Raw genomic sequence first — 25,134 nt, 5'->3', positions numbered from 1 at the left:
AGAAAGCCATCTTTGGTTTGTTCTGAAGTTTATCGGCTCTTCAGTTCTGGAATCCTGACTATCTGCTGGGAAGGAAGTTTTAGTGCTTGGATTTCTTGGCAACCACAGCAGATCATTGCCTTTTAGCAGAAGCCTTCCATTTATGAAACAGGTAGATTAGCAACGTATCCAGCAGTGCTGTTGTTGGAGTGAAATGTTTAAGGGCTTGAAAAGCCCTATGCATTCAAAAGTATTATGAACCTTAGTTATTCATTTGCAGAAACATCATCCAGTGTCTGAACATAATGTGCACTGACTTCTTTCAAGTGTTGCTTCTTGTGCTAAAATAATAGCTCATGTCCCCTAAACATCACCCAAAAAGGATAATGAAGCTGAAGCCTTCTATACATTTGCTCCATTGAGCACAGTTGGGGATTCACTTCTAAATCAACCTGCGCCACATTTCACTACATGTGTGTGTTATGAATGTGTGTGTTTACTTAAAACTCAGCAGTCTGCATTGACCGAAGTGTGTTGGCAGAGAATTCAATCCAGCCAGCGCAGCCAACCAAAGCTTGGGAACCTGTAGGGTGCAAATGTGCTTACATTTACAAGGGGAAGTTGTGATTCATCAAAGATTGCAGGCAATCCTCAGGTCTGCTTACCCCCTTTCTCGATGCACTCTACTTCTTTTGCGGTGTGATTTTTCTAGTTATCCATGTTAAGTCCTGTTCTGTTAAATTGAGCTTTGCAGCTCAAATTACATCTACCCATTTTGCTGTAATGGTATGATCCGCAATTGAAGGAAAACCAGCGTGCTGACCAGTGACAGACAACCAGATTCAGCAGGGGTGAAAGGGGGAGAGGGATTGATCCCAGTGCAGTAGACCTTGAAGTGTCAACTTAACATTTTCCCTTTATTTGAACAGGGGCATATTGAGGTGGAAAGTGAGACGGTCTTCAGATTAGCCGCTTTGATTTTACAGGTAAGATTTCTCCCAAATCGCAGTGTGTTTTTTTGTAATTTGCAAAATGTTTTCTAAAATGCCCATAGTTTACAAACCATATTGGTGTTTCTGTAGTTTGCATGAATTTGATGTCATGAATATATCAATTTTACAAATATATAGTATGAATGCATGGTTAAGAGTGTTGCAAATCTGCTACTCTACAAAGTCCAGGTAAACATGTATGAGTAAAAGCACATGAGTAGGAGGAGTGTGGTGTCAAATGTATTTGGGGTGGGGCCAGGAGTTGGATGGAGTTATTTGAATTAACTATATTGTTGCCTCATGTTTTCATATGTTTTCCTCATTATGCAAATGATATCTGGGTATCTCTAATACTGAAAGAAAGTAGGAGTGAGATGGTGTTGAACTGGAGAATCTTTACACTTGTTTCTTCAGTTCCCAAAAATGCACAGTGGCACAGTGGGTTAAACTCTTGTGCCGACAGGACTGCTGAAAGAAAGGTCGGCGGTTTGAATCCAGGGAGTGGGGTGAGCTCCCGTCTGTCAGCTCCAGCTTCCCATTCAGAGACATGAGAAAAGCCTCCCACAGGATGGTAAAACATCAACCATTTAGGTGTTCTCTAGGCAACATCCTTGCAGACGACCAATTCTCTCACACCAGAAGCGACTTGCGGTTTCTCAAGTTGCTTCTAACATGAAAACAAAATCAGCCACAAACCGATAATGGGCTTTGACATTTTGAACTCTTGTGTTGTTTTGATTCAAGCCAGACTTAGGTAGGGCTGGCCTTTTTTTTTTTGGCTTCTGGCACACTATAGCTGAGAATGCCAAGGACGGGCTACCTGGTTCTATTCCAAGAACAAAGTATTTTTTTAAAAAAATAGCTTGGTAAAACTAATGAAATCCTTTTAATGTGCATGCACAACCAGAGCTTTGTGAGTAATATGGGTTGGGTTGTTCTTAACAATGCTGTTACTGATGGAAGATTTAAAGTTAAAGAAATAGTATTTTAATGTCATGAATTTCTTTCTCCCTACTTGTAGGAAGCCAAAGGGGACTACTCGAGGTAATTACTTTCTCTTTTAAAAAACATGTTTGCATACAAAGTGATTATACTCTCTTCAGTTTGCATTCCACTACTTGAATGGATTGTTTTTCTAACTGGAAATGAGGGCAGGAGAGAGTGAAACAAGTGCAGTAACTGGGGCGAAATCTGACCGGCTGGGCTGTGGGGATGTGATTCTTTTGTGAATGGCTGTGAATCAAGATGTTCTCTTTCAGGGTGCCACAGAGCCGGCTTGCCTACATGAGCTAATCTTTAATAAGGTGGAGCTTGTGTAAACAATTCCCAGCCTTCTTTAGCAGGATCCTCTTGCAGGAAAGTTCCTTTGCTTTGTTTTCCATTTTTAAAAGAAAACCCAAGGTGGCTTTTCTTCATTAATGATGCTGTTCGCAAACAGCTTTGATTTCTTCCCAGAAAGATGAAGTTTGTCAGCTGCCTGCTCAGGAGATCAGTGTACAGCATGTCTTTTGTGGCTACCCCGCCAGGGCCTCACCCATTATGCTCTTGACCTCATAGTTGTATAATAGCTTGGGAGAGACTAGTTGGGTCTAGCTCTCGCTGACTGATCCATAAATTGGACAGCCTTCACCTCTTGTGACCCACCCTACCTGTAAAACTCAGCCACTTCAGTGCAGTTGCAGACCAGAAGGAAGGAAGGGGAGGAAATAAAAATAAAATAAAATAAAACGGAAGTTGTGCTTGAGTCGAAGGAGTGCAAGAGAGACAAAGAGCTTAATTAATAGTGACTCACTAAACAAACAAATCTTCAGAAGGTTACCTTTAGCAGTGTTAATGTTAATGTTTTACTCCTTGCCTGCCTTTCCACAAAGGAAAAATGATATGTTTACTATTGTTCTACAAATACTTTTAGGCGGTGTAGAAACCTAGGACTCATGACAGTCCTTTGCATGGATTTGTTGTCATATCCATCATTATTGACTTCCATCCAGGGACAGGAACTCATAATTAAAATCAATCAATTAACAGAACAGGATTGTCTTGACTACAGGGCTTCTGTACCTTTAATAGTCAACTGCTCCTGGTAAAGGAAGATGTAGCACTGTGCATTTAGCTATGGGGGTATAGCTGAATGTTTCTCTACTATTACATGTTCTACTGCTGCCAATAAGTGATTGTTCTTGGCAGAGGCAATGGCTGAAAGGTGGGTTTGGGAGGGAAATGAGAAGTTGTGAAGTCCTACCTAGTGGGACTTCATACTATGCTTTAATCGGTTAATCTAACCAGTTTAAAGGCTTAATGCTTTCAGCTTTGTGTGTAGGTATAATCACCCTTGTTTTTCTTATATGGCTTATATTGATTTATAGCCTTCTCAGTTCAGAAGAGAAGATGGCTTCAAAACAAATACAGGGTGCATCTACGCTGTAAAATTAATATAGTTTGACACCACTTTAACTGCCATTGTCCAATGCTATAGAATCATAAAGTATAGTATTCTTGCAAGGTCTTTAGCCCTTGCAGCCAAAGTGTGCTGATACCTTGATGGACTACAATTCCCTGAAATTCTATAGCATTGATCCATGGCAGTTAAAATAATGTCAAACTACATTCATTCTGGGGCAGCCCCCAGTGGCGCAGAGGATTAAACCGCTGAGCTGCTGAACTTGCTGACTGAAAGGTCGGCAGTTCAAATCCGGGGAGCAGGGTGAGCTCCTGCTGTTAGCCCCAGCTTCTGCCAACCTAGCAGTTTGAAAACATCCAAATGTGAGTATATCAATAGGTACCACTTCAGCAGGTGCTCCATTCAGCTATACTGACCACATGACCTTGGAGGTGTCTATGGACATCGCCGGCTCTTTGGCTTGGAAATGGAGATGAGCACCAACCCCCAGACTTGGACACGACTGGATTTAATGTCAGGGAAAACCTTTATCTTTACCTTTACATTCATTCTACATTGTAGATGCACATTCAGTGACTGTTCTGGCAACCCTATAACAGAGCTAAGAGATTTTGCATTTCCCAGCTGAATCTTTATGGAAAATCTACTTCTCTGTACCATTTTTAATGAGAGGGTTGCTTTTTTTAGCCCAATAGGGATTTGGAATACTAGATAGTTGAATGCTACTTTAAGTATACTTTTTAAAGGAAACTTTTTGCCTACATAGATTTTACTGGTTCCCCTTTTCTCTCATATGCTGCCCTGAGTTTCAGTTTTGGGGAAACAGTAAAGTATAAATGAACCAATGTGATAAATTAACACTTAATGAGAGAGAGGGGCAAGCAGCATTTGTAGGATGGCTGTTTGCATGACAAAAGAACAATGAGGTAAAAGGAGTTAAACATGAATACAGGAACCTTACTCGGTGCCAACTCTGCCTCTCATGTTGACTCTGCCATTCAGTTGATATATTTGGGAGTTAGTAGAGATCACCCCATGGATTTGCACACTCCCTACATAATCTGCAGCAATTGTGTGGATGGAAGCAAGTGTCGCTGGCGGCAAAACATCCTCCACCTAAAAGTGTCATGATTGATCAGTCACTGGGTATTTTTTTAACGGAATGCAAGTAACAATTATGTGTGATGATTCCTATAAACAGGCGGAAAGCATTAAGTCTTGAAATTAGTAAGATTAACCAATTAATCACAGATTAAAACTCTTAACGTTAATCTGATCTAATCCACAAAAGGATTTGCTGTGTGTTATGAAAACCACCAAGCAGAATACAAATTGGACAAAACAATTAAGTGGGTTTCCCAACAGTCGGATGGTGTCACTTGAGAGGCTGTGTTCTTAATTAGATGCCCTTCCAAGTCTGCTATGCATTGAGATGTTGAGATATAGGTCACCATTATGCTCCGGGTTGCACAGAATTGCTGCGTATCTTAACGCTTTGGATAACACTCTGTCCATTCACAAAGACATCTGATTTACATATCCATGCTTACTATACTTAGTGAATTGCGTGTGAATCAATAATTGCAAGTTGAACATCGTTGGCACAAATATTATGCCATATCTGTTGATTAGTACAGGTTCAACCAAGAAAATTCCATTCAATGAAACTGTTTTTTAAAAAATATTTTAATTTGGTTTATAATATTTATATTATTTGGATTTGTGTCTATATTGAAGGTCTTTTAAAATTGCATTGTATCCTGTTGCATTTGTTTGTAATGACCTATGGCTAATAGCCATAAACATTTTAGCTTGATTAAATTGGAGCCATACACTACTAGCACCAACAAGGATTAACAAGGGAGGCATTTTCCCATGATGTATACTTCCCACTATAGCATACTAGCATTTGATACAGGAAAAAAAGTTGATGTTTGATGCCAAAAACTAATTGGTTCTGTTGTAATATGGGAGGAAGCTGCTATCTTCCAATAGCCATTAATGATAATGCATATGTTGGCTCTCAAATCCAATTGATTTCATTGAGGTCAGCTCACATATTTATAAAACACATAATGTTTTAGATTGTTTAATGTTGTTTCATTGTCTGTACCTTGCCATGACATTCTCGGTTACAGGATAAGAGATTAATATTTAAACAAACTAATAAATAGGCACGCTGCTACATGTCATTTGTTAAGAAATTGAGTGATTTCAAGCAAAATGAAGTGAACTTTTACTCAGCAATGTAGTGTGCTGGATGTTTTTGTTATTTTCATTTGAAAGCTGCTGTATGGTACTGACATTTGTACTAGGAACTGCACACTGTAAAACAACAACAACAACAACTACTACTACTACTTTATTTTTATATCCCATCTCCCCAAAGGGATTCGGGGTGACTTACATGGGGACCATGCCAAGCATAAACAAAGATTAAAAGCTAAAATACAATTAAAAACATAATAACACATGAACAATCTATTTTTTTTTTCATGTCAGGAGCAACCGGAGTTGCTTCTGGAGTGAGAGAGTTGCCCAGGGGATGCCCAGATGTTTTGATGTTTTACCATCCTTGTGGGAGGCTTCTCTCATGTCCCCGCATGGAGCTAGTGGGATTCGAACCTGGCAGCCTTCAGGTCAGCAACCCAACCTTCAAGTCACAAGGCTTTTATCCCCTAGGCCATCGGAGGCTCCAACAATCTAATTAAAATAATTAAAAACAGCAGAGTAAAAATATCATAAAACATTAACCAACACCAACAACTAGTAACCCAGGACATGGTGGGCATGATGATAATACTGCAATGATGATAATACCTACTCATCCTACATAGACACTTAAGTGTAATTTGCAATGTCCTATCACTTGGACAAATGATAGTCAACCATTTCTTGACAGGATTTGAACCCAGGTGTATCTTCCACTTTAGTGTGACGCTCTGACTCTTATAATAGGCTGGCTTTCTTCTATGGCAAAGTTTCCTATGTTGTGCAATGACACATTGGCCTACAACTCCCAGAAATCCCAGCCAGTTTGCCAGCTGTTAGGATTTCTGGGAGTTCAAGGTCAAAACATCTGGGGACCCACAGGTTGAGAACCACAGTCCTAAATTTAGTGATTTATATGCAAGTTCAGAGTTCAGTGTATTGCTTTGGTCATGCAAATAGTTCTTCTTTTTGTGCAGCCACATTTCTGGTGAGGTACGACCTGTTTACCTGCTTAATGTCATATTGGGATACCTTGTGAGAGCCATATGTATTCAGGATATTCCAGCATCTGCTAGTAAAGCAATGTGACCACATCGCCCTGTGTCAAGGTCCTCAGAGAACTGAGCTAGCATATCATGTTAAAACAGCAAGTTTGGGCAGCATGTGGTTGAACACGAAGCTTACCAATCTCCACTCTACTCTCAGAACTTAGCTTGGAGTGCTAAGACTTGTAACTTTCATTTATTTCTGAATAGTTACGCTGCATCAGAGTGTATGTGGTTGCTTTAAGAGGGAAGGAAAATACAGCCTTTCTGCCAAAAAGGAAGAGTTAGAAAACTCATGTTACCCAGGTTTTACTGTGGTGCTGTGTTAATACTTAGACCATCAAATATAGTTTGATAGATTAGACCCAAATTGCTTTGCCATTTAATCTCTGAGCAGTTCCAGAGCTTCATCCCCATGGATGAAGGAAATTTTGTATGGGAATGCCTGGAGTAAAGGAAGGATACAAATAATACAAACCAGAGCATGGGAAAGGCCCTTTTTTGGTAACATTTTTTAATCATTTGTGTCCTATACTAGGAGAAAGGCATGATATATAAATAAATTGAAATAAATGAGGGGGCATGCTGGTTGAGGGATTTGTTTAGTTCTGTTCCAGAAAAGTAACTTCTAAACTCTATTTAAAAGAAATAGTATTAATATCCCTCCTTCTACAATTTGTGCACAAATGTACTCTTCTAATTCTCATGAAAAATATATACATGTAAATGCAATAGCAAAAATGCCACTGATTTTGGTTAATATTATTAGATATGCAAATACCCAAACTGTCTGATTGCTCTAGGCAAGCAGAAGTTGTTTGTTTCGATTTCCTTGGTAATTAGAGTGATTTGTTAAAATCTTGGTGGAATAGCGGGTGGGAGCGGGGGAAGGAAAGTTGCTTTTAAGTTACTGAGATCCTGGAAGAAATGCTGAAAACATCATTATATCCTGTTTCTTACAATGCAGTCTGCAACATGTCAACTCAGATGTAAACCATAGTGGGCCCCAAACGGACGTAATGTCATGCTGTAGTAATCTTTGAAATAGTGACCCATCATGAGGATCCCTTTAGCACAGTGGTTCCCAACCAGTGGTCCACAAGAAATAAAATATGGTCCGCGGCCTCACCGTTACTACTACAGATAATAACACAGCCCAACAAAAAAAAAAATTCTGGGTGTCTTTGTTTTAAGGCCTGTTCCTGGGGTTATTTGGGGTGCTGGTTCAGAAAATTGCATTGAATAGACCACATCAGCTCTAGATTATTATATATGGTACTAGCTGTGCCAGGCCACGCGTTGCTGTGGCGAAGTATGGTGGTATGGGAAATAAAGTATTGAGGAATTGGTGGTAGTTAAGGTAAAGGGTAAAGGTTTTCTCCTGACATTAAGTCCATTATAAATGGGTTATATAGCTGTGTGGAAGGGCCTTGAGTCTACACTGCCATATAATCCAGTTAAAATCAGATAATCTGTATTTTATAGGCAGTGTGGAAGAGGCCTAAGTGAGGCCTAACTCTGCCTGTCCCCTGGGCTGAGTGGGTTGCTAGGAGACCAAGTGGGCAGAGCTTAGCCTTCTAACTGGCAGCAATTGGATAAAAACAATTATTCCTCTCCCTCTAATTAAGACTTTATTTTTCTTTTCTTTTTGTTGTATGAACGTAAAGGCATGGATGAGGGATTGTGCTGCCAAGTTTAGTGTTTCTGGGATGTGTAGTTTTGTTGTTTTGTCCTAGGCTGAAATTTCATTACCCTTTTATATATATAGATTCTGTGTGTGAGCAGATGGCGACTACTGGATGGCCTATGTTATGTATCAGAAACTTGAACTGATGAGGTCTATCCAATGCAATTTTCTGAATCAGAAACCCCAAATAACCAAACCGAATCACCATGTTAAGATGATGCTCTCTCTCCCCCCCCCCCCCCTTTTCATGGGATGAGGTCCTTAGTCAGATTTCCCAATTCCAAAATGTCTCAGAAAGATGTGCTACTTGAGCCAGTTCATTCCAAACAAATATGGGGAAGAAGCTGGACATGTAGAAAAAGAATCTACAACATGAAGTACAAATGAAGAATAAGCAAGAGTCATTCAAAGGAGAGGGAAGCAATCAGGAGAGAGGGAAGCAAAAAGGAAAGCTGAGTAAATTAACCTCAATGTCTTGGATTTGGTTCAAGGATTAGAGTAATAATCTAATGATAATTAGATTAGGCTTGGTCAGTTGGAGTGATATTTCATAATGCACATGTTATTAATTTCTTTTATTTGGTTAAGCATCAGTACTTCTGCCCTTGCACAATTAAATTAAGAAAAAATATTATTAATATGGCAGACAAGTAGTTTTAAGAGCCTTGCAGATCTACTCAGAAATGGTGTCTGCACAGTTCAGGGCAGCTCACTCTTACCGGGCCGGGGGGGGGGGGGGTGTGTTATTTAATGGCTTTGTATGTTACTAACAATTATTTACAAAACATTGTTAAGGTAAACAATATATAACTTGCTAGGAAAATAAATTATGACATTACCAATTGTTTTGACTGCAAACATTTTTCCGTTTTTGTTATGATGGGGTTTTCAGTCAATTGTTTTTTGTTTCTTGTACAAATAATTAATGTACACGTATATAACTAAATTTAATAGAGGAAGTATAGTCTATTTGTACTGTGATAACAATGTACATATGCATTGCAGAACACCATATTGGAAAAGGATTTCAAGCTATGTATGAAAGTGGGTTGTTGTGAATTTTTCCAGACTGTATGGTCGTGTTCCAGAAGCATTCTCTCCTGACGTTTTGCCTGCATCTATGGCAGGCATCTTCAGGTTGTGAGGTCTGTTGGAAACTAGACAATTAGAGTTATATATCTGTTGAAAGTCCAGGTTGGGAGAAAGAACTCTTGTCTGTTTGAGGCAAGTGTGAATGTTGCAAATGGTCAGCTTGATTAGCATTTAATGGCCTTGCAGATTCAAAGCTTGGCTGCTTCTTGCCTGAGGGAATCCTTTGATGGGAGATTTTGCTGGCCCTGGTTGTTTCTTGTCTGGAATTCCCATGTTTTTTTAATGTTGCTCTTTATTTACTGTACTGATTTTAGAGGCTTTTAATACTGGTAGCCAGGTTTTGTTCATTTTCATGGTTTCCTCCTTTCTGTTGCAAGTGTCCACATGCTTGTGGGTTTCAATGGCTTCTTTGAATCTGTAAGGTCATTAAATTCTAATCATGCTGGCCATTTGCAACATTCACACTTGCCTCCAACAGACAAGAGTTCTTTCTCCCAATCTGGACTTTCCACAGATAAACAGCCCCACTTGCCTAGTTTCCAACAGATCTCACAACCTCTGAGGATGCCTGCCATAGATGGGGGCAAAATGTCAGGAGAGAATGCTTCTGGAATATAGCCATACAGCCCAGAAAACTCACAGCAACCCAGTGATTCTGGCCATGAAAGCCTTCAGCTATGAAAGCTATGAAACGGTGTGATGCTTCTTCCATTGTGGTGCCTGCCTACCAGCTATAGTTTGGGTGAGTTCTTGTATTTAAAGTGTGGTTCTATACATGTCTATTCAAAAATAGTTTGCATCAAGTTCAGCAAACCTTGCTTCCAAGTAGGTAGCTATTGGGTGGCAGCCTAAAAGATTCTGTCTGCACAAGTCTTTGCAAGTTTACTTGGAAATACATCCTGCGGTGCTGAGGAGCTTACCATGCTCACGTATAAGTTGACGTCATGTATAAATCAAGGGCAGGTTTTGGGGCCAAAATTATGGATTTTGATAGGACCTATGGATAGGTCGAGGTGCATACTGTGAAGTGGGGGAAAGGCCAATGTCACCTCGGGGTCCTGGCATTCAAAAAGACCAGAAGTAATGCCATAGGAGGGAGAGTAGAGCAGATTTGTGCTTTCTTTTAGGTTCTATTGGAAGGGACTAAATTCTCACCTCTCACCCTTCAACTCAAAGAAGGAGATGGTTTCTTTTTTAATGGGAGTTAAGATAAGATAGTGACATTGGCCTGTGGATGATTTGACCCAATTTTGGGGAGTCAGTTTTTTAACTAACATTTGTAGACTTATATATGAGTATATACAGTACTTCCAGGTAAACAGACATAGAACTGTGACCAGTCTGAACTAGGAAAAGTTCAGAGAAGGGCAAACAGTTCAATATTAGAATATCAGCTTTATATGCAGAAGGTCTTCGATTCAGTCCCTGGTATTTGCAGGTAGTGTTAAGGGGAAAACCTCCAGACAGACAGTGCCAGCCAGTACTAGGCTGAGTAAATCTGACTCATTATAGGGCAGATTCCTACATTCCTTGTACATATTCTCTTGGAAGGAAGGCCCCCATTGTATTGAAGGAGGTTTATTTCCTACTCAATGTGTTAAAGACTGCAAGTTTAATTAATTGAACTTTTTTTTCATGTCAGGAGCGGCTTGAAAAATTGCAAGTCGCTTCTGGTGTGAGAGAATTGGCCGTCTGCAAGGACTTTGCCCAGGGGACACCCGGATGTTTTGACTTTTTTTTTTCCATCCATGTGCGAGGCTTCTCTCATGTCACCGCATGAAGCTGAAGCTGACAGAGGGAGCTCATCCACGCTCGTCCCAGGTTGGATTCGAACCGGCAACCTTCAGGTCAGCAACTCAACCTTTAAGTCAGCAATCCTGCCAGCACAAGGGGTTTAACCCATTGCGCCACCGGGGTCAACACTGATTGAACTGAGTTAATATGACAAACATTGCAATTTTTTTTTCGTGTCAGGAGCGACTTGCACCAAGTTGCTTCTAGTGTGAGAGAATTGGCCGTCTGCAAGGACATTGCCCAGGGGACGCCCGGATGTTTTGATGTTTTCACCATCCTTGTGGGAGGCTTCTCTCATGTCCCCGCATGGAGCTGATAGAGGGAGCTCATCCGCACTCTCCCCGGGTTGGATTCGAACCTAGCAACCTTTAGGTTAGATACCCAACCTTCAAGTCACAAGGCTTTAACCCACTACGCCACCTCATGTGCACACTTGAAATCCCCTATATCACTATGATTTAGGATGCGCCTGTAGTGGAGGCTTCAGAATGGTCATGTAAACAATAATAGCATTGATTCAGTGGCTGAGAAAAATGTTCGAACAGTTGGTGGAAGAGCAGGTGGGCAAAGCATCTGTTTTTGAAGGGCCAGTCATAACACTCAGTAAATACCAAGTCCTAGCTTCACACAGAAAAAGGGAATATTGAAACCAGGCATTGACAATAAATCCAAGATTGTGACTGATAGGGACTTGTTTGTTGTTTTGGTGTGTATGTGTGTGTGTATGGGAAGTAGAGAAAAATAGAGAGCATTCTACTTTACTATTTCAGAGTCATCCTTCTCATAGTGTGATTCTGTACACCTTTTCTCAGAAATAGTGCCAATTAATTCAGTACAACCTTAGCCCATAAAGGTTACATAAGGATTGCAGGCTAAATGTCACAAGCAACAACCTAGGGCCCTTCCTTGCAAGCCCTATATCCCAGGATCTGATCCCAGGTTTTCTGCTTTAAACTGGATTAAATAATAATAATATTATTCTCTATCTCCCCAGAGGGACTCAGGGCGGATTCCAACAGACAGCGGCAAACATTCAATGCCTCCGTAGAACAAACAAATATCGACATAATATTTCCAGAAAAACCCCACATATGAAAACAACATTAGAACCTAACATCAATAAATTAAACCAAATGTAATCAAACAAAAATTATATAATGACATAAAATCTGAACATAAAGCATTTATATGAGTCCGCACTGCCAGATAATATGGGTTAACGGAAAACCTCAGTTCAGATTCTGGGATATAGGGCCTGCCTGGGAGGGCCCTTAGAAGTATTAAATTAAATCTGATGAAAAGACAACAAATTTCTCTCCCTCTCCTTCTCTCTCTCACACACAAATTTGGGGCAAATCAATAGTTTCCTTATGCTATTGGTTCATGTAACCTAGTTCTGTTTACTCTGGTAGCAGTTTTCCAGTTTCCTTTGGATCTTTTTAAGCAGGGATATTGGAGAATGAATCTTGAGAGTACCAGCAGATACCCTTTACTATTAGGCAGATCCACTTCCACATTATTTGAGAGGGTTTTTAAAAAACTTTTCTAAATTCATATTGGTTCAATACTTTTAGTACAAATACATTTGAGATTTCCAGGCAAAATGTTACAAAAGGGAATAAGTGAAGGCAAAGTTAAAACCAGTGTGATTAAAGTCATGGTTGTATCTTTGCAAGGTGCTCCATGCAGTCATGCCGGCTTAGAAATGGAGATAAGCACCAACCCCACAGAGTCGGACACGACTGGACTTGACGTCAGGGGAAACCTTTACCTTTACCTATATCTGTGCAATAGGGTAGAGTGGGGAATGAAGGTTACACACTGGCATTCAATTACTAGTGTCATTGGACTTCAGAGTGAAAGTAGTTTGATACCACTTTAGGTCTTATAGTTACATCCTCTAGAACAGTGGTTTTTAGCAGTGGGCCGCGAGAATGAAAATACAGTCCGCAAACCTCCATCCTCTTTATTTATTTCATTTATTTATTTTATTTCCGCTCCTATTTATTTTATTTCTGCAGAGCTGACCATAGCATTGGATAGACCACATCAGCTCTAGATTATTAAATATGGTTTTCTGTGGACGAGCAGATGGCGACTACTGGATGGTTTATGTTCTGTTTCAGAAACTAGAGTTAAAGTGCTCTATCCAATGCAATTTTCTGAATCAGCATGAATAACCAAATAACCAAACCGAATCTAAAATTGACCAAAAACTTATTTGTAACCCTTTTGGTACTAATGGAGAGAGTGGTCCCTGGTCAAAGCAGTCCTTGGTCAAGTGGGCCCTGATCAAAAAAAAAAAAAAAAGGTTGGGAACCACTGCTGTAGAATCCTGAGGTTTGTGGTTTGGTGAGGGGCTTAGGTTAGAAAATTTGAGGGTGCATCTACACTGTAGAATTAATGCAATTTGACATCATTTTAAATGCCCTGACTCAATGTTACAGATTCATTAGAGTTGTAATTTGGTGAGGCATCTGCATTCTTTGGCAGAGAAGGTTAAAGATCTTGTAAAACTACAAGTCCTCTATTTCCATAGCATTGGACCATAGCTGTTAAAAGTGTCAAACTCTATTAAATCTATTGTGTAGGTGCAACCTTGGTGTACTCTGCTAAATTACAGTACTCATGGTACCTGGCAAGAGGAATCAATGATTAAACTACAAATTCTATCACTGTGTAGGTTAGAACCATATCAGTTAAAGGGGTATCAGTCTACTACAACTACATGTAGTCTAGATAAACTGCAGACAGGAAGGGGAAAAAATCTGTAGTTTTCAATTAGTGCCCAAACTGTGAAGAACTGCAGACACAAAACCTCTAGACTTCTAACTTTTCCTGTCTGGTTACTTTTTTTCCAGGATTACTGATATGTACATATTTTTACTTCTGTTTTTCCTTTGTTAAGTAGTGCAACTGATAGGGGGAGGAAAAGTCCATTTTTAACCAGACATCGGCCCATGCGGTTGTTGTATCAACATGAATATTGTGCACTGCTAATGAGACAGTAATGCCTGGGGGGAGGCAGCCACAGCGATTTGGAAGAAAAAGCAAAGTTTGCTTGAGGCATTGAGAGTAAAGAGCCAGCTCACTTGAAGGCTTTGTTCTCAGTTCAAGCTAGAGAAAGTCTGGCATCAAAGTGGCACATTTGGAAGATACAGAGCCCCTTGAAATTTGCCAAGGGAGTTTTGCCAAAACAGTTCACAATGAGACGGTTTTCAGATGTGATCCTTTTATAGAACTTAATATGGCCAGTGTTGCTGAAGATTGCCATGTGTTTTAAGCCACCTGGTTTTCTTGATAGAACAGTAAATGTGTTTTATTTTTAAAAGAAGTTATGTAGATTTAGATAAAAGGTTGGAGCCATGGACACCAAATTGGGCGGGATAGCTAATACTACAAAAGACAGGAACACAATCCAAAATGATCTTAACAGATTAGAGAGATGAGCCGAAACTAACAAAATGAAGTTCAACAGGGACAAATACAAAATACTCCACTTAGGCAGAAAAAATGAAATGCAAAGATACAGAATTGGGGATGCCTGGCTCGACAGCAGTACATGTGAAAAGGTATTGGAGACCTCGTGGACAACAAGTTAAACATGAGCCTACAATGCCATGCGGCAGCAAAAAAAAGCCAATGGGATTTTGGCCTGCATAAATAGGGGTCTACTGTCTAGATCCAGGGAAGTCATGCTACCCCTCTATTCTGCTTTGTTCAGACCACACCTGGAATACTGTGTCCAATTCTGGGCACCGCAATTGAAGGGAGATGTTGACAAGCTGGAAAGTGTCCAGAGGAGGGCAACTAAAATGGTTAAGGGTCTGGAGAACAAGCCCTATGAGGAGCGGCTTAAAGAACTGGATGAGGAGCAGCTTAAAGCAGAGGCTGGATGGCCATCTGTCGGGGGTGCTTTGAATGCGATTTTGCTGCTTCTTAGCAGGGGGTTGGACTGGATGGCCCATGCGGTCTCTTCCAACTCTATGCTTCTATGAATGAGTTAACAATAGATCCCTTAGAAAGGCTAACACTGAGGCCTCCCATTTCGTCAGGCGGGCTGAGTAGCACCTGAAAAAGGAGTTTGTAATGACTGGGTGTTGTACTTGATTTTAAGCGATACATAATTTGTTTTTGATTTGAAGTGCATTTTAATTGAGTAGTGTTTTATTACTATCATTTGTTTCATTATGTTTGAGCTTGTATCCGTTTGTGCTTTTATCAGTCCTGTTATTGTGAGCTGTCCCAGTCTGTTTTGGGGGAAAAGGTGGGATATAAATCACAAAAGCAAAGGCACAGGCATTTATTTTTGTGATTTACCTCCCATGGGTCTTTTTGCACAGTTGGTTGTGTCTGAGGACTAAATACCAGATCCCATCAGTCCTTGCTAAAGCAAGGTGAGCCCTGGTTAGTAATTGGATGGGGGATTGTCAATGAATACTACTGTAGGAAACTACTTAAAATGTGGCTTTTCAAGTAAGCATTTGGGGAGTGAGATGAAGTAGTCAAGATAACTTCGGGATTGGTGCAGTGTCAAATGTTCTATGTTTTATGTTGTCTGTGTCCGATGTTTTATAGTTTACTGGTTTTAATCGATTATATGCGATTTTACTAATGTGTTTTATTTTATATTTTGTGGGACATTGAATTTTGCCATTTACTTTGTTATGAACCACTTTGAGTCCTCCCAGGGATTGAAAAAAGCAGTATATAAATGAAAAAATAAATAAAATAAATAAGTGTTGTAGGCTGTATTTCAGAGGACGTAATTGGCAGAACCACCAAAAGCTATCCGTACTACTGGTAGAATATTTTTCTATACCTCAGTTGTAGTGCTTTGAGTGCAGAGTTCCCAGGCCCCATTCTTAGTAATTCCTGAAACTCAAACTACTGGAAGTATCAAAATGATGGACCCAATTTCAAAGCAGTGTATTTCACAATGGCAGTATATTACAATTACACAAAAAGCCACAAATGGTTTAATGAACATTACTAACTATTTTGAGCCAGAAACAAATCTAAAACATAGTTCCACAAATGCAGAATATCTCATTAGGTCTTATCTCATGGGGTCACCATCTTACAAATGACGGGGCCTAGGGACTGTTTGTGCTCTGGGAGCGACATCTACTAGTAATCATGTGAAGCTCTATGTGCCAGCCTTCCAAAGGGTAAGAAGTAATATGATCACTACCATCCTATATTTAAAGAGCCATCATATGAAATATGAGCCAAGTTCTGCCACTTCAGAGGGCAGGAAAGTAAGTTTCATCTGAAATCAAGAAAAACTGGATGATCATAAGAGCTGTTTAGCAGCAGAACAGACTGCCTTGGAAAGAAGGTTGTCCTTCATATGATGTTTTTAAACTGAGTGTAGGCGTCCATCTGTTAACGGATGCTTTAGCTCATCACCAGGGAGTGGATGATCCTAGATGACCCTTGGCATCCCTTCTAGCTCTACAATTCCATGATTCTATGAAACCAAATATCTGATTCAGTATAACTCAGCTTCCTTTGTTCCCATGATTTATCCAGTGCTTTTAGATATTAAAATGTGGTCTCTCTGTTTGTGTGCCTCTTGATTTATGGCAACTCCATTAATTTCACAGGGGTTTCTTTGGCAAGTAAATTCAGACAGGATTGGCCGTTGCCTTCCTCTGAAATCTAGCCTACAGCACCTGGTACTGTTTGGCAGACCACCATCCAAATACTAATTAGACCTCACCCTAAATAGCTTTCGAGATCAGATACATAGAGGAAAAGAATATTCTGTTCAGAGTTTCTGTATTTTGCATGGAATAGTTAATTTAAAAAAATATTAGTAGGTTCTTTCATGATTTGTATTTTAAACAATGTTTGAATAACAAGCCCATAAATGCTGCCCCCTTTCTGCTCTATCCTTTGACCAATCAATCTGTTCTGGCTTTTAAACTGAACTTTCAGTGATCAAAAGTGCTGAAGCTGTTCTTGGGATAGGTTTAAGCACTTTAGGATAGCATTTTTATTCATGAGACTAAAACCACCTCTTCTAAATTTTCCTTACAAAATTCAGTTCTCTAGTGCTACTGAAGTTGGTGGTCTATGAACCAATGCCAATTCTCAAGCTTTTGTGTGTGTGTGTGTGTGTGTGTGTCAGGAGCAACCTGAGTTGCTTCTGATGTGAGAGAATTGGCTGTCTGCAAGGACGTTGCCCAGGGGACGCCCAGATGTTTTTGATGTTTTTACCATCCTTGTGGGAGGCTTCTCTCATGTCGATTTGAACCTGACAGCCTTCAGGTCAGCAACCCAACCTTCAAGTCGCAAGGCTTTAATCCACTAGGCCACGGGGGCTCCTAGCTGTCAGCCACCATACGTTCTGCTGGTCATGGGGCTTCCCTGGGCCAAGTGTGGTCCCAGTCCATTGTTGGTGGGGGTCACTGTTTTCTCTGGATGGAGGTGAACTACAACTCCCAGAATCAAGGTCCATTCCCCCAAACCCCTGCATTATGTTCAGTTGGTCATGGGACTTCTCTGTGTCAGGTTTGGTACCAGTCCATTGTCGGTGGGGGCCACAGCATCAGTGAAGGTCCTGCAGGTCCCATTATCCATGGCAAATTTGGTCCAGATCCATCGTTGGTTGGGTTAACAGTGCTCTTTGGATGCAGGTCAAGTACAGCCCTTGTAAATCAGGGTGAATTCTCGCCAAACCTCTTGTTCAGTTGCTCTGTTAACTATGTGCCATAGGAAAGGGTTGGAAAGAGTTAAGGTAGAGGCTGTGGGCAGGGTCATGCAAATTAAGAAACCCTGAGATGTCCATTCTGGAGGAAAAACAGAACATCTAGGATGAAATAGTCCCCACATGAAAGCCTTCACTTGGGTGGGGGGCAGAATCGTGTTTTTGGAGGACACTGGCAGGGTTTGGGCTACATATTCATGGTGCTCACTATAACCTGCATGTCAGTGGAGGGAGGGCCATTGGTGTCTTTTGCTCAGTGGGAACTATAGTTGTTTGTGGGGACGACAGGCTGTCTGTGTAAGTGAACACCTCCTACACATACACATAATTCACTTTTTTATGTGTATAGATATACCTCATATACATTGCTTGAAAGTAATTTTATGAACAACGTTTTGATAATTTTGTGTTTCATGCACGAAGTATGTTTACATCGACTATCAGAAAGTGATGGCGTCACTATCTCAGCCAACCATGGAAATAAGTTTGGATTTTGGAATATTTTGGAATTCTGGATAAGGGATACTCAGGTTGTACTATCTCCCATATCAGATAGCCTGGGAAGTACTGCTCCGGAGACTGAATTCTCTATGTTAATTTTGCTAATTTAGGGACTAGGGGTGGGAGTGAGGGCTGCAGAAAGGCTTTACTATCCTTGGGGCTACATTATCCCCACTCCTTCCCTAAATCGAAGCTTCCCACTGAGCTTTCTAATTGGCACATCTTCTCCAAAGTCTCAGGTAAGGGGCCTATCCTATCACTGCTAATTGCCACTGACCCTTTTTGGCTGAGAACTGAATTTGAGAACTTCAAAGCCAATGCTGCCCTACTGAGCTATGGCCTTTATGTTCCCATGAAAAGAAGACATCAGGGATGCAGTTTGTGTCTGTTCTTTTGCCAAAACAAAAAGTGCTAAAAATAGTCATCTGCTAAAAGTTTGAATCACTCTGCAAAAGTTCTTACAACTGGAGTGACTTGTCTTTCTAACACATGTTCTTAAGTAAACAAACAGAAGAGCCAAGAAAGCTGGTGGTCTCTTGCTTTTTCTTTTCATTATTGTGTACATGGGGAACATTGGGCAGTATGTGCAGAAATATGTGCCAGGGTTACGTTTACTCTCCAGAGTTTTGATAGAAAGTAGGATGCAGCTATGACAGCCAGTGTGATGCAGTGGTTTGAGCATTGGACTATGACTCCGGAGAACAGGGCTCAACCATGGAAACCCAGAGAGGTGACTTTGGACAAGTCACATTGCCTAAGTGTCACAGAAAGGCAAAAGTAAGTCCCCTCTGAACAGATCTTGCCAAGAAAACCCCATGTTTTAAGTCATGTAAACTGATTTGTATGTTTAATTCCATTTTAATGTTTATATGCTATAGATATTAAATTGCATTTTTAATGTTGTGATGACTTACTGAGCTACGACTTTTACATTTCCATGAGAAGACATCATTTTGCATCTCAGTTGAGATAAAAATGGGATAATAATAACAATAACAACAGTGGTGGTGGTAGTAGTAATAACAGAAACAATAACTACTATTAATATTACTACTGGACATTTCTGGTTTTGAAAAAACTTTTTGTGAAACTAAGGTGACCTGCGGAGGGAGTTAAAAACCAAAAATATTCCCAAAGTCCCTAGAGGGCATTGGGAGGCATTAGGGACTAAAAGGTATAGTGAGGTGGTATTGGGGAAGTGCATCACCCATGGTCTCATGGGGGCTAACACAGCCTTCTGTCAATGCTGCAGAAATAGATATGTTACACCTGCCTTTCACAAACTAGATCTCTAGCTCACAATTCTTCTGCAGGAAAGTACAATGTTCAGTGTGGTGGTAACATCATATTAGACACACTTTGCTGCTTTTTCCAAAGTCCTCATCATGCAATCCACACTAATCAATTAGGCCTCAGCATATTACAAAACCCAGGTTTCCATAACATGGAACCATGGCAATTAATGCTGAATAAATACCATAAAGCAGTGGTGCTCACCCTGTGGGTCCCCAGATGTTTTGGCCTTCAACTCCCAGAAATCCTAATAGCTGGCAAACTGGCTGGGATTTCTGAGAGTTGTAGGCCAAAACACCTGGGGACCCACAGGCTGAGAACCACTGCCCTAAAGGAACTACCATCTGATCTTGGAAGCTAAGCAGGGTCAGCCTGGCTAGTACTTGATGAAAGACTGCCATTAAATACCAGGTTCTGTAGGCTATATTTCAGAGGAAGGAACTGGTAAAACCACCTGTAAGAATTCCTTGCCTTAGAAAAGTCTGTAATTTATGAGGCCACAGGCGAACTGAAGGTATATGTATACCTTCAAATAAAAGTGCATAATAGTGCTATAACTGCACAGTGTGAATGGGCCCCAGGTATTTGAAATATGAATTTGGAATGCTAAATTACCACTGGAGAGATAAGAAAATTACATTCGTAGGTGTTCAGAATTATCTTCATCATAAAGAAGCAATAGTAGATGTCTCTCTGTGTTTGTGCATTCAAGTTGCTTGAGGATTTATGGAAACTCCTTAAGTTTCTTAAGGTTTTCTTGGGCAAGGAACATTCAGAGATAGGTTTTTTTTGTCTTCCTCGGAAATATAGCATATAGTTCCCCATCCAAGAACTAAGCAGTACTAACCCTCCTTGGCTTCCAAGATCAGTGAGATCTGTTGTCTTCTTCAATGTATGTCTTGAGTCCTATTTTGGGAGAAAGATGGAATATAAATCAAAAGAATCAATAAGCACTGAAATAAAAAATGTAATAAATAATAATAATAATAATAATAATAATAATAATAATAATAATAATAATAACAACTTTATTTTTATACCCCGCCCCATCTCCCCGAAGGGGAGCAATAACAAAGCAATAAAACAATTATCCAAGTAAAAAACATCAACATCAGTAAAAACAATCATTAAAATCAACAATCAGGATACAGTGTTAAAAACAGGAGACTGATAGTTTTCCACTTTGGAGAATTTACATATAGCTACCCGTTGGGGAGGGTTTAGCTGGACATTGAGCAGCAGCATGAGGCCCCTTGATTCATTGACTTTTAACAACCCAGCAAGAGTAGTATTGTTGAGAGGTTTTTTTTAAAGATTAAACCCAGAAAAGTTGCTGCTGGGAGGCAAATATCCATAGCTTCTGGAAATGGCTCCACTGCTACAGCTTGGCCTCTCAAGCATTTTTCTTTAATCCATTTGTCTCCATCACTGTGCACAGAAGACTGGGCTCAAAAGTAATTGGAAGAGGAGCAAAATCCAACCCCATTGGTACAAGAATTTTCGGCATGGGATGAACTTTGTAGCAGTTGTTTGTGGTGCAGACATGGAGAAGAACCCCAATATTAACAGAGAAGATTTGTAATCACATAATTCTTTTCAAGTTTAAGTATAAAAAAAGGAACCTCAGTCATCAACATGCTAATCTGCATTAAACCAGGGAGAGAGTACTCCATCTTCAGAATTTAGAAAAGGTTCTTGTTTTGGACTACTTCCATCATCCCACAGAACAGCATGGTTGGTATCTGTTCTGCTGAGTAATTTCTAGATGTTGTTGATAGGTTTTTAATCATTTCTGCTTGCTGAGGAAAAATTGGAGGAGTTCATTTTGAGTCTGTCTGCTTTAGCATGCCTTGTTGTTTATTCGTTCAGTCACTTCCAACACTTCGTGACCTCATGGACCAGTCAAGCCAGTCACTTCAAGGATACTATCCATCCATCTTGCTCTTGGTCGCTCCTTCTTCCTTTTTTTCCATTTTTCCCAGCATCATTATCTTCTCCAAGCTTTCCTGTCTTCTCATTATGTGGCCAAAGTACCTCATCTTTAGCATGTACTTATGCAATATCTCTTGATGTCCTATACTGGTATAGCCCATGTTATTCCAACGAAGGTACTTTTTCCAGGCACTAAACAATATCTGTAACCCCGTTGTGCAGCACCTTTTCACTGGCCAAACTGTAGCATCCCAGCAGTGCCAAAGGGACATTGTAAATCAGTTGCTGGGGGAGAAAATCTTGCCCTGACATCATTCATTTGCATTTGCACAGCTAAGGAAACAGGAATAGATTTCACCTTCCCAGGTCCATTAAGCATTAGAATGCTTCCCTTTTAGGAAGTTTTATTTCCTAGCAGATAATCTCAAATTTCATTTTCTGTAGTCATGTTTTTTCAGACATGACCATACATTCTCCCTAGAAGTTAATTACATTGCTGCCAGGAGGGCTCTATTTTCTTTAAATAGCTGACACATTGGGTTTTCCATTATAGGCCATGGGCTGAAAAGATAACTGCTGCCTGGTATAGCATAACACAGACAACGTAATGAATTCCTGGCAGCTGACAAGTTTAAGGGAGGTTGTGGGGTTGGTATCATTACTTTTGGTGATAAACACCGTTTGTCAGAGGAAATGGTTTATACAAAATATATCTTGCAGACTGTTGCTGCAGCATAATTGACAGTCAGGGACATCTACATCAAATGGAAAGAATACGACATTTTCCAATTTCTGTAACTTGTAAAGCATGTTGTCAGGCATGCTGTATAAATGCTAAATATGCATAGTTCAATCCCATGGTAAACTCACTGAGAAGACAGTAAATGTTGTAAATGTTAAATATAAAGATGAGAGGTTAGGTACCACTTCTAAGGAAACAACTGCTCAAATCCCGAAACAGACATGCATCTGTTTGCTACATTTTACACCATGAACCCACCTTTTTCTTTTTGCTATAAAACAAAACATAAACAAAAGATACCACCAGAAGTCACTGACAAGTTATAGAGCAGGAGTCTCCAAGAGGTGTTTTCATTTTCATATCTGTACTCTCTGTAGACCAGGGCTCGAATCCCCATTTGGCCATGGAATCCCATTGAGTGTCCTTGGCCAAGTCGTACTATTTCAGCCCCAGGGAGAAGCAATGGCAATCCCCTCTGAACCAATCTTGCCAAGAAAACCTCTTGATTCAGTTATTTTAGAGTCACCATAAGTCTGAAATGACTTGAAGGCACACAGCAACAACTCCTTTGGGACTAATCTGTCAGATTCTCTTGAATATAAGATGGGCAAAGGTAAAGCACCAGCAGAGCTCAGGACTAAACATCTTCCTGTTTTTTCTGTCTCTCTCTTCTTTTCTCCTTTAACTCCAGAAAGTTTAAACATTTATTTATTAAATATGCACAGAATCATGGCAAATCTAACAATGGATACTGAATCTGTAGATAAGGGGGTTGCACCGTATGAGCAAAACAGTTTGTAACAAAGCATAGTTGTTAGTTCAATCAAAACTCGGGAACTATTGTTTGGGTCAACTTGTGGCTTGGAGCTGGCTTAATTTTAGATCTTATTCTGAAGCAGAGAGACAGCGTTTTGGTTTAGATTAAAAGGAAGCCAGCAGTTAATTAGAACCTTGCAAGTGTATGTGGGTCTTAGTAAAGAGAGAAATGCAGAGAATAGACCTGTGTTATATATATGGCGCCACATAAATAGCTCTAAAGCTTTTTCATGTTTCTTTTGCTGATACAATATGTACAGTACTTGCACTTTTATGCTACTTTCCCTTGTAGTTTTACCGGTTCTCTGCCGGTCTGTGTGTGCCTTTTTTGTAGGCTGAAGGGTCTTTTGTTATCTGGACATAGCACTATGATAACAAGCTTTTCGTTTTGCGACCACACAAAAGAACCACAACTAATTGGGCTAATCTGACTTTTGTGCAAAGAGGAAGAAACCATGAATGTCAGCTACAACAAGTTCATTGCTTGCAACAGCTTTAGGGTCTTCTCCTGGCATCATGTAGACCGTGAATAATCCCTACTTGCTTAACAATAAATCTGCAAGTAGAGGGAAACAGATTGCCTTTCTCCTTGATGCATGGGGAAGTGAGTCTGCTACCCTGAGGTCATTTTAGAAAGTTGTAAGGGTCCCATGCTGACATTGAATGAGATCATGTGCCATTGGTCTTTGGCAGAAGGTGCAAGCTCCTCAGCTTCAAATTCTCTTTGTAAATGTATCAGCCATATACCCAAACATGCGAACTGACAAAAACTGTGCTTGTGCTCTATATTAAATATGTATCTGCTGGAGATGGCCTTGACAAATGCTGGTCAGGAAGAGTCAGTAAGACTATATAGATGTGTCTAGGTGTAAATACTAGTAGATCATTGTACTATGAAGCACCTTGTTGTTTTCTATTTGTTTGCATTTTCCTTCCAATCACCTGTTTATTTAAAGCACTTCATGAATTTCATAGGGTTTTCTTAGATGAGGAATGCTCAAAGGTGTTTTGCTGTTCCTTCCTTTGAAAAGTAGTCTATAGCACCAGGTACTCATTGCAAGTGCCCCATCCAAGTACTAATCAGGGCTTTCCCTGCTTAGTTTCCAAGACCAGACAGGATCTGGTGCCTTTAAGATATCTAGAAGTGTCCTATTATTGGTATTAGACCATATCCACATCCAACAGCATCAAGCTTTTCAACATGGGTTGGGTAGACGTTGCCATTCATGTTTCATGATATGGGCCCTATGTTAAAGTCTACAATTCTGTTCAAATAGCAGAGAAACAGACATTGGTAATCCATAAATGGGAAATGAGCACAGTTATATCCTCTTGTAAATACTCTTCAGCAACTGATAGTGAGAGGCACGGAGCCTCTGATCCTGAAGGAAATATATGTCTGGTGGCCATTAATAGCCTTATCTTCAATAAATGTATCTAATCATCTTTGAAAATTACATTGATAACAGGCACTGTGTCTTTTGGTAGCAAAACTCATAGCTGAGTTTGCAGTGAATGAAGTAGTAGTTTCCTTGATTTGCTTTAAATCTTCACTCCAGCTTCATTGAGTGACCCTAAAATCAAGTTTATTTGGTATTAATTTTACTATGACAAGCATTTTTTGAATTGTAGGCTGCAGATCATGCAACTCTGACTATAATTTACATTATGTAATCACAGTAGTATTGATAGTAGACACTGCAAGCATCATTGAGCTATAAACCTCCTCAACCCATTTTGTTTTTTTGTTTAGCATTCCTTAATCATTGAACCTTTATTAAGCAGACATTCAAAATCTTTTGGTGGATTGGTTTTGTGCTATAAATTTAAGTGAGTAAAAAAAGCCCAGACCCTTAATCATAATGTCTAACTGGAATTTCTGCAACATGATCAGAATAACATTTCATTGCACTAACATATGGGAAACACTACA

General features: G+C 40.0%; 1 protein-coding gene across 2 annotated transcripts in view; it reads left to right on the top strand.

The window, feature by feature from the left end:
* frmd4b (FERM domain containing 4B) overlaps positions 1–25,134 on the top strand; it is a 285,193-nt gene that overhangs the window by 164,963 nt on the left and 95,096 nt on the right. For both annotated transcript variants that reach the window (XM_016991676.2, XM_008105390.3), the window contains 2 exons: positions 909–965; positions 1,993–2,015. In XM_016991676.2, coding sequence (XP_016847165.1) covers positions 909–965; positions 1,993–2,015 — 80 coding nt within the window. The remainder of the gene's footprint in view (positions 1–908; positions 966–1,992; positions 2,016–25,134) is intronic.

The sequence above is a fragment of the Anolis carolinensis genome, chromosome 2 (genome assembly GCF_035594765.1).
Source record: "Anolis carolinensis isolate JA03-04 chromosome 2, rAnoCar3.1.pri, whole genome shotgun sequence".
Lineage (NCBI taxonomy): Eukaryota > Metazoa > Chordata > Lepidosauria > Squamata > Dactyloidae > Anolis > Anolis carolinensis.
This window is presented reverse-complemented; position numbering and strand designations above follow the sequence as displayed.